The 10,169-nt window shown below is 43.4% G+C and overlaps 1 protein-coding gene across 2 annotated transcripts; it reads right to left on the bottom strand.

Annotated features, from left to right (window-relative positions):
• Positions 1 to 303: 303 nt before the first annotated feature.
• Positions 304 to 5,443, bottom strand: LOC136504587 (CBS domain-containing protein CBSCBSPB3-like). Of its 2 annotated transcripts, none has more exons than XM_066499535.1 (14): positions 5,132 to 5,443; positions 4,871 to 5,030; positions 4,135 to 4,267; positions 3,329 to 3,499; positions 2,744 to 2,822; positions 2,548 to 2,661; positions 2,401 to 2,467; positions 2,197 to 2,302; positions 2,052 to 2,110; positions 1,865 to 1,974; positions 1,653 to 1,780; positions 1,477 to 1,559; positions 1,056 to 1,145; positions 304 to 946 (listed from the first exon to the last, which is right to left on the bottom strand). In XM_066499535.1, exons 1-14 carry the CDS (start codon positions 5,299 to 5,301, stop codon positions 767 to 769), a joined length of 1,650 nt encoding a protein of 549 aa, XP_066355632.1. In that variant the 5' UTR covers positions 5,302 to 5,443; the 3' UTR covers positions 304 to 766. The 2 variants fall into 2 exon arrangements, with proteins under 2 accessions (XP_066355632.1, XP_066355633.1); XM_066499536.1 differs by having other exon boundaries at positions 4,871 to 5,016; positions 5,132 to 5,322.
• Positions 5,444 to 10,169: the final 4,726 nt, after the last annotated feature.

Below are 10,169 nucleotides of genomic sequence, written 5' to 3'. Positions count from 1 at the left end.
AACACGGCAATGCGCGGCATGCCATGTGTAAGTAAGAAATTCAGTTAACTGACTGATGGGACATCAGGTACTCTCTGGAGCTTCAGTTTTGACATGTGACCTCCATCTCCTTTTCTTTCTTGGCGTTTAATGAGTGGACAAAATCCTTCAGATAACGAGTGCTACCTGCTGCCGATATTGTTGTGCACAAGTCATTGATCTCTCCCAATGTTAGTCTAGATCGTTCCATGTAAACTACGACTTCCCGTAGTTAAACAGGCGTTCAGGAGCCTGCAGCTCAGCTGATGTAGTTGTCACAGGGAGTTACAGAATGCAGTTTTACCAAACTTAACATGAATGACAGATAGACGAATCAGTATTACCCTCTAAAACAATAGTCATCTGAAATGAGTTTACTTCATCTGTTTATCTACAAACAAGTACATAAGTATGAAAAGGGAACATATATGTAATGTTTACATATATTACACCGTAGTCGTGAAATTGTCCACGTTCGTGCAGACTGAACAAAGATAGGCAGGACGTCCTGCCAGAAATTCGCCTACTCCAAAAAACAACGATCTTGTCCAGTGACCTGTATGAACCTTCAGTTCATCAACAGATCACAGATGTGATCTTCATTTCTGTACTTTCCTTCAGTTCTTAGCTTATAAATGGCACCAGGGTGAAGGCAAAGCTTCAGAATGCATTAGCTGATGGCAATGCTAGTTTCAGATGCCACCAATCCCACTCCTCAAAAGAGAAGGCCATCCTCCGGTTTTGGAGATCACAGCTGAGATCTTTTCAAGTAAACTATCACTGCTGCGCCACTGAGAGCCACTACACCGGCCATTAACCCAACATGAACCAGCGATATCCCACTACTGCAGAGAGGTGGTGCCAGCTCCTGTGACGGTTTTGTCACTTCGGTATACAAACTGGGATCTTCGATGTGCAACTTCAGCACCTGAAGGTGAACATTTGTTTTAGTCAGGTGGATCGAGCAAGTAATTTGTAGCCCTACAACCTGCAATCGAATAGATAATCACAGAAGGCACAAAAAAAAAAAGAGTTACCTTCAACCCAGATGATTTGGCATGCAGCACTGCACCAGCAAGATCGGCGTCTGTTGTCAGCAGCACTCGGTCACCTTCATCATCTTCATACTACATAGAACAAGATCAAGTTGGCTAGTGCGGGCAAATACAAACCATCTTTTAGTTGGTGCAATGACGAATGAAACCATTTATATCATCACCCATGGTGATGCAAAGACATGGTCACATGGATGAGTTCACACTCTTCAAGTATAATAAACACAGTTAATTTTTCATCAACAGAGTAAGGGAAACTTTGGCTTTTGCTATCAGATATTGGGGCATTGGGCACCTAATCTCATCCTATTGGACCTTCGTAATCTTTGGAAGTTAAATGCTTATATGCCTACTAAACCATAGGACCATTCTGATGCTGAAGTACTTGATCAGTCGATCTTACCAAGAGTTGCACTGCTTCTTTTTCATCAGCAATACTTAATCTTTGTCTTACAGAAGACACAAGCTCATCCAAGCTCTCTGAGCCTGCAGTAGTGAATTGAAAAATTAACATTCAGTTATATTTGATGATGCAACCATATCTTACATCTGCAGGTAAACTATGGAACAAGCAAATACCACAAGTGAATCTGTGCACACGGCCTTTTCGATCTTGAAGCTTAAAGGAAAATGAATTGCCAATCACAGGGGGATAAACACTACTCTTTCCATCTCCAGCCTCTGACTGCAGGAGTAAGGATACCTCGCTGAACAGTACAAGGAGAGTTGTATTATAGCCTCATATGAAAACAGAAGAAGACAAATAATCCTCAAAAGACCCATCAACAAACCTACGGCTATCGAATTCCTCATCTGGAGGCTCCAATGCAAGAGCAGAGTCCCAGAACCTCTGCATTACCGAGTTTGCGACATCATTCACAGTTCCATTCCCTCCTTCAACCTACAAGTAGAGAATTAGATAGACAAATTCATGTATGAACCAGAAGAGAGCTGAAGGAGTATGGAGTTAGGGGTTACCAATTGAATAGTTGCATGGGTAAGTTGCAGGACATCCAGGCAAGCAGCAATCTGTCCATCTGTTCACAATAATGAAGACTTTAAACATGTAGCATATAAAGTAGCAGTATGATATTCAAAGATTGAGACAGAAATCAGGTGGCACCTTTGTCAATAACAGGAATATGCAAGAATTTGCCATCATGCATTATATGTAATGCATCGAGAATTGTTGTTTCTAACGTGGCACAATCTGGGTTGGCAGTCATCACCTGAAAATGTTATAATGAAGTAATGAGCACAGGTAGTGTAAAAGCAACTGGACAACTTAGACAGTGAGAAAAAGAAAATTGTAAATATAATGGAATACCTTTTCTACTAGAGTCAACTCAGGGGAAATATTTTGTGACACAACATGCATAAGTATATCTTTTGAGCTGCGTAACATAATCATACAACATCAACAATAAGCAAGGGAATCATGGACAATACTGTTTTACTAATATAGAATGCTTACGTAAAGATCCCCTGCAATGTGTTTCCTGTAGTGACAACCACTGAATTAACCCGAAACTCTCGCATTTTTTGTGCTGCTACACACACAGGATCTGTAGGCGAAACAATTGCTACTCTGCAAGATAGCATAGTAAGCTCAATGTCCTTTCTATTGCTAATTATTGAAAGAAAATAGTCAGAGAAAATCAATGATATACTTTGTATTCTCTGTAACGATGGTTGACAAAGAAGGTTTGAACATCCTCTCCCTTAGAGTTTCAATGAGAGCAGAAGGAACTGTAACCACAGAAAATTACTAACTTTAAATGATTTGTAACATGATACAACGTAAAAATGGTTTTTAAAATGTAGTTACAACAATTGAGATATATAATATCGTTAGACAAAGGGTGCCACAGCTCTAATGGGCCTGTACATCCTATTGGGCCTAGTGCCTATATGGTTAGGACAGATAGATTGATATCTATTAGGCAAGGATCCCTGCTGGTTCTGTTTCTATAAACCTAGGTCATCCTTGCCTATATATGTGTAACCTCATATCCCTGATAATCAATCTACTATCTTGTGTCTAATCTCACAAATATAAACATTTAATAGTAGAGCAGAATATGATATACCTAGCGAATTCGTATGATATGAAGTTCACTTGGATTTAGAATGATAAGGCGTTAGCATGATTACTATTTCATAAAATATACCTTCTAGATGTAAACCAATTTACTCATATGACCCAAATGGTTTTTGAAATGAGAATTTTGAGATATTATATGTAATGCAGAAACCTGAAAAGTTGCCTCCTAATTGACGTTCGACCCCTTCAACAGCAGCTGCTATTGCACTTCCTTGTTCTGCAGCCTTTTCCAGTCTTGATATTGCGTCATAAAGGCATTTTGCAATGTCCAGCATAGCAATAACCTCACCATTCTCCACAACAGGAAGGTGTCTAAATTTCCCTAAAATATGAGAGAACAAATTGGAAAAGCTGATGTTAGTGAAGAAGGAAGCACATATCCAACTAAGTGTTGACTAAGGGTTTCTGTGCAAGGACATGAGAACAACCAGCTTACACAGTATACACATATATTATCATTGAAATCATGACAGAAACTCAGCAACGTGACAAACAAATCCTAGAAATTTAACCATACCAATGAAGAAATATTCATTTGCTACTAAGATATTGAGGACTGTGATACAATACAGCTCCCCAAAATTGTATTGTCATTGCACTTACAAAACTAGCAAGTACAGCTGGATTGACAATGACTTATGAAATAGTATACATCACATGATACAATACAATTTTTTTTTTCTTTTCAAACACAAGATTACGTTTAAGACAGGAAAAAAAGCATAGTGGTTACAGCAAAATATATGAGTTGCACAAGAACTTCAGGAAGTAGCCTATACTGTTACGAAAAATGTACACGGATGGTTAGTGCAGTACAGTACATATATCAGAGAACAGCCCATGGCACAGTTCAGTGAAAATCACAAGCTGGCTTTCTCTACTTTGTTCCCATATTGTCCATACAAACATTTATTTAATAAACTCTATCAAAGGAAATGCCAGAATCACTAGACATACCTTGAACCATCTTCTGCAAAGCCTCAATGGCAGGTGTGTCAGACATCACATAAATAGGATTCCGTGTCATGATTTTGGAAATGATGGTTTGCTCCACCCTAAGCCCCTCAGCAATCACCCTTGTAGCTATATCCTGCACCCCAATTTGAATACAAACAAAAATCAACAAGTCATATTGAAAGCAGCAAAAATAGGCCATCGTCTGCTTGGTTAAAAAGCAACTTACAACTTACAAGGTTATTTACTTCAAATTACTGAGTAGAAATTATAGAATATAAAGATAATGTTCTAGTCTTCTAGATGCCTAACAAAAGTGCAATGCAAACCATCATCATATAACCTGGACTGCTTCGATAGTTTTAGGCATAAACCAACTACTAAACAAGTACAACAGCACCCTCTTTCATTTACGCATAGGGAAAAATATGCATTGGTAAAAGGAAATTACAATGAGTCGTCCAAGTTTGGTAAAAGAAAAGGCTGATCAAAATCTCCAAATAAAATGGAACTTTGCTTTGACAGAAACTGACAATTGCTAAGCTCCAAACCAAGAATGTAATCCAAACACAGATTTTCCCCAGGAAGATATGTACTATGTAGCATCTTGGACTCCTGTTACATCAAATTCAGAAAACCGGACCCATTTCCTCAGCTCTCAATCGCTATAAAAGCACACTGGAACACATGTAACCATCAAACAGAACCAGAAAATTACGAAAAAGAGAAGAGAAGTCACCTTGTCGGTAACTATGCCGGAGAGGAGGCCATGGGCGTCGGTGAGCAGCACGGCATCGACCCGCCTCGACGCCATCCGCCGGCACGCATCCGACACCGTCGTCCCCTCCGATATCGTCAGTGCCTTGGACAGCCGCAGCTTCTTCACTGTCCTCTCCCCCCTGGGCAAGCAAGCCCAAACCAATTAAAAATCCAATCTTCAGCGGCCCCGGCTCGAAACCGAGGCGACGAAATGGAAGGAGAAGATTGACCGCGCGCTTACGTGAGCTGGTGGGGGGAGGCGGGCTTGGATGCGGCCTTCCCGTTCCCATTCCCGTTGGCGGCGGCGGCGGCCGCGGCGACCGAGGGGTCGTCAGACTTGCGAGAAGAAGCTGATGGCGGGCGGCTCCTAGTACGGCGGCCAGGCGGCGCCGCGGAAGTGGCTGAGCTCATGGCGATATTTGCGGCGGAGGTCCTGGGGGCTAGGGACGCGGCGGCGGCCGGCGAGGCAGGAGCAGAAGGTGCGGTGGTGATTCTGCTCCGTTTCAACTGGCGGTCCTTCGATAGCGTGTGGGAGTTTTGCGTTTCAGTCACTCTAGTTCTGGGTTATCATGCAAATTCACCAATGGTTTTGGTGTCTTTGTGCTTTGGACTTGCTTAATCGAAACTCGGTTTGTAGCATACGATAGGAAACATATAGGAATAGAAAAAAGCATACAAATTTATGTGCTATGTTTCTCCAATCATGTAGATAGAGTTAAAAAAAACACAGGAAAGTAAATCAGCAGGTCTTTGGTAGCACGATAGGAAAAACAAAGGATTTCTGTACACGTTTGAGAAGGTCTTTGCCAGCCGTTGCATTCAAATCAGACAACTAGCCATTACATGGAGTTGTAAATACATGCAGCAGCATACAAACGTAGCCTTCTCATTTGCATCGTGAAGAGACCAACAACTGGCTCATTTCCACATCTGCTCAGTCACAAAACACCACAAAGAAAGCCTTCTTCCCATATAACTAGCTCCTCTCCAAATCTGGTTGACCATAATTTGATATGTGTTTTCATGAAGTGCACTATAGCACAAATTTGTACTTAGCGAGGGAAATTGGAGGAGGAAGAAAGATAAGGCAGTGACACACTTTAAATTATACTATATTCCAAGCTATGGTGAATTCTTCTCTTTGAAGATGGTGTTTTGAAATCTTCAAAGTTTATAAGGTGCCAAGATAGAGAACTTATCTACAAGGGCGATGTGGTTTTGCACTAGTAGTGTACTAAGTTAGTTGAAAACCTATTTGCTAGCACAATACGAATAAAGTAATAGTGTATTTTTTTACCGAGGAAACCCAGCTTTTGTAAAGCCAAGAATAAGTAATAGTCATTATCTAAAAAAAGTATAACTAATAGTGTTGCTCATTAGAAAGAATGTTCTAATAAAATGAAACACCAACCGAAGCTAATGTGTAGATTTTGGCCCTGTTCGTTTCGCTGAAATTTGGCTTATGCTGATGTTTATGCTGATTTGTTGGGAGAGAAAAACAATGTTCGTTCGTTGAAAAGTACTGCTGAAGTAGTGCAGCTAGATTTGTCATCTCAAAAGTAGTCTTAGGCATATGTTTTAAGTACCAAATGGGGCCAAGGAAAAGAAGTTGGTTTTCGTTTAAACACTTTATAGCACAGGAGACATCGTTTGTGTTTGAAAGGGCAAGCCCAGGTATCCCGATCAAACAGTGATAGCGCGACAGATACAGGGCCTAATCGAAACATTTGCCAACCAACCACTACTGGTCGTATTAGCAAAATATAATTGCGCAGGCAACAGCCATTAAACGCGCAATTGATTCCCAAAGCCGCGCCGTCCCGGCGTCCCCCAACGACGCGTGGGCCCCGCCGGCGCAGGCTCACGTGACGGTGCACCGGGTCCTCGCAGCTTCTCATTCTCTCACCGGGCGCCGGATGCGGGTTTGGAAATTTTGAAGTTGCGGGCGAGGGATGAGCGGCAAGGCCCCCTCAACCTTTGGGCTAATTTCGTGCAGATCGCTCGCTTGAGTGAGGAGGGCACGTGATGAACGCGCATGTTGTGGGTGGGAGTGGCAGCCGCCGCGCCGTGGGGCCCCGTCCAAGAAACGGAACGCATGTGTGGACCGTGGACGGCAGCGGCAGCGTGCACCGGAGGAGGGCCACAGGAGCTGGGTGGCTCTGGTGCCGGACACCGTGCCCTACTCTACTGCTATTGCTTGCTGTGTCAGTCAGCAAGCGACAGGCAGGAGAGGATGGGACCAAAAAAAAAAAAAAAAACCCCTTCACGGCCAAGCGACGACACGGCAGGGGGCAGGACTGCAGGAGGAGCACGAGGAGATCCACTCGCCGTCGCAGGATGGGTGATGGATCGAGCCTGAGTTTGGATGGCCAAACATCCGGTTTTTCATGACCAGAGAATATAGTCCGTTTTTTTTTTAATTAAGAGAAGTGAATTGCACGGTGTAACTACGAGAGAGCCTCGTAACACAGATTACAAATCACTAAACTAGTGGTGGGTTACTTGGAATAAACATAAGATTAAGAAAACGAAGAAAAGAGAAGCACAGGGTTCAACAACGACGCCTCCAAGGAGGTACGTGGCACCAAAGGCGTCACCATCGTCCGCTCGGCCAAAACTGGGCAAAGCTTTTGCCAGAACTCCATGACTCCAATGACATTCCCCAAGGAGAGCCACCGCCCGGATGAAGAGACAGGAACTGGCACAGGCGCAACCGCCTGCACCCAATTAGGCAGCCCACCACCGCCGCTACACCGTGAAACCCATGAGCATCGCTAACCGGCCACCACCGTGCCGTCCAGCCACATCGGGTGGGCTGCAGCCAGCACAAGCCGGCTATGGCCAACACCAGCCGCCCTATAGCCAGATCAGGCCGGTTGCGGCCAGCCAGGGGCAGTTGCAACCAGCCGTGGCTACCACTGGCCGGGATCCTACCGAGCGTAGCCGAGGCGAGGTAGGGCACATTGGACAGTTGTCAGTGCAGTCTCGGGGTGGCGTAGCTCTAGCGAAGGCATGGTTCTCTAGCCCCTGCGTGGCAAGGCAGCGCCTGACATGCTGGGCCTGGACGGAGCCAACGCACAGTCTGCCCCCATGTGGCTTGGGCCGGCCGGCGCAACCCTGGCATTGGGCAAGCAGGGCGTGGCTGGAGGGACCAGATCAGGCCCCGCCAGACACCCCCACCGCTAACGATGACGAGGAAGAGTAGGGGCGGGAGCTGGCCGGTGTCACCCCGCTGCTTGCCCAGCACGGCTTGGCCCCGCCAGCGCAGCCCAAGTAGCGTCTAGGCATGGCGCATCTGAGGCACTAGATCCTGTCGGGGGGGGGGGGGGGGGGGATCCGCCCCCGCTGGCCACCCTCGCCGCTGGTGATGACGGGGAAGAGGAGAGGGAGGGAATGGAGGGGCGGAGAGGGAAGGGAGGGGATGTTGCGGATGAGCTCTGGTTTTTAGGAGGCGACGACTATAATCAGAGGGGCGTCCAGGAGAGGGTGCCGTTAGCTAAGCCGGTGAGCGCCGCCTGAGTCGCCCGAGTCACCGCGAAATATCAGGTCAGTGGTTCATCAGTGCCACTGCCACCTGGTGGCGGATAATCTACTTCATTGTTTGCTCCTTTATTTAAACCCGTGTTCAACTTTGCTCGAATGTCGATTTCCCTCGCCAAATGGGAAAACACAGATTTTTTATCTCCTCCAACTTTCAACCGCGAGAGAGGTGAATCAGTCTACGTCAACAATTCTGGGTCCAATACATTTAATAAAAAATTCTATAAAAACATTTTTTCTCAAAAAAATCCGTTTTTTTAAATATGCAATTAAAATCCTAAATTTAAATATTCTTTAGAAAAATGTTTTAAAAAATATGAAACGAGTTTACGATCTTCTCTAAGATAAAGCTCTTCTTTCTCTGTGTTTTTAGTATAAATGCTCTTTTTTTGTTATAATTATATTAGTCTACGATGATGCCCCAAACTATATAGGAGTTTAAGTGACTTTGAGAATGTCACAACTCCACAAAAGTGTTCTGTAACCACCTCATGCTTGATCTTATTTAGTATCCACAAAGTGGTACAATTTGAGAAAATTACCTATAAGGCTCTATGAAACTCACTTATACCTTGTATGGCCCTAAAAAGTTCAAAATTCCTTTATGACACTGTGTTTGAATTTTTGTGTCCTACACGACACTACCGTCAATTTGGGAGACTAACACTGTTAAGTGTCATGCAAAATGACCAGAATACCCCTATTCTAGAAAATGCGGTGATTCCTTATATGACACTACTTCATGTGATGTTAAAAACATACTTATTCCCTCTACGACACTGCTTATTTGTATGCTTTATTTTGACAATAAAATTCGTCCACATTATATTAACGTGGTTAAAATTGGCAAATAATTTGTTAGGCTAATATGCATTATTTAAGCATTATAATTCATCCACATTATACAACTATGGTTAAAGTTTCCCAAAAAATAATTTTATTGATGGCTTGCATTATTTGTGCAATAAACTTCATCCACACTATATAGATAAATATTAATGAGATCTCAATATAAATTGGTTCAAACACTTCATTGAGTCCATAGAATCTCTATGCATATAGTCAATATAAATGGTCCATAGCTGCATACATTAATGTTCACATACATGTAGGTTCAAACATTACATTAAGTCCACATGCATATATATCATAAGTTATTGGCGAGAATCACAAGCTAAGTCTCCTTTTGCTTCTTGTGCTCGTTGCAGGACTTGCTGGATCGGTTTTCTTGCTTCTAGTGCTTATGGCAAGGCTGTCTAATGGCACCATATGATTGATTGCAATCCTTTTAGCAATTTGTTTCTTTTCCCTTTACAATTTTCCTTCACAGGAGCAGCTGTTTGCTCAGTTGCCAAAGTGAATTCAACAGAGATTGGCTCCGGCTGATTGGAGCCACTTCTTAATCTGCACCTGTAGATCTCAAACAACATCAATTTTTAGACGAAACACGGAAAACTAAAACAACAACAATGCTTGAAATTACCTTTTTGATGCTCCAGAATATGTGTTTATGTGAGGTACACTTGTGATTAGTCCACAAGTACACTTGTGTGAGCAGCACATGCCATGGAGATGAAAATGGCTTAGATATGTAGTAAAGCTCACACATGTGATGGAGGAGCTTAACATATGTGATACATGACATGGAGTCATGTGACTAGGTGGAGAAGATCAAGACAAGACTTGGCTTGATGGACCGGTTGCAAGCGTAAAGGGCAAGTCGGAGGCTTTGAAGCAAT

Source organism: Miscanthus floridulus, chromosome 14, assembly GCF_019320115.1.
Source record: "Miscanthus floridulus cultivar M001 chromosome 14, ASM1932011v1, whole genome shotgun sequence".
Classification (NCBI taxonomy): Eukaryota; Viridiplantae; Streptophyta; class Magnoliopsida; order Poales; family Poaceae; genus Miscanthus; species Miscanthus floridulus.
This window is presented reverse-complemented; position numbering and strand designations above follow the sequence as displayed.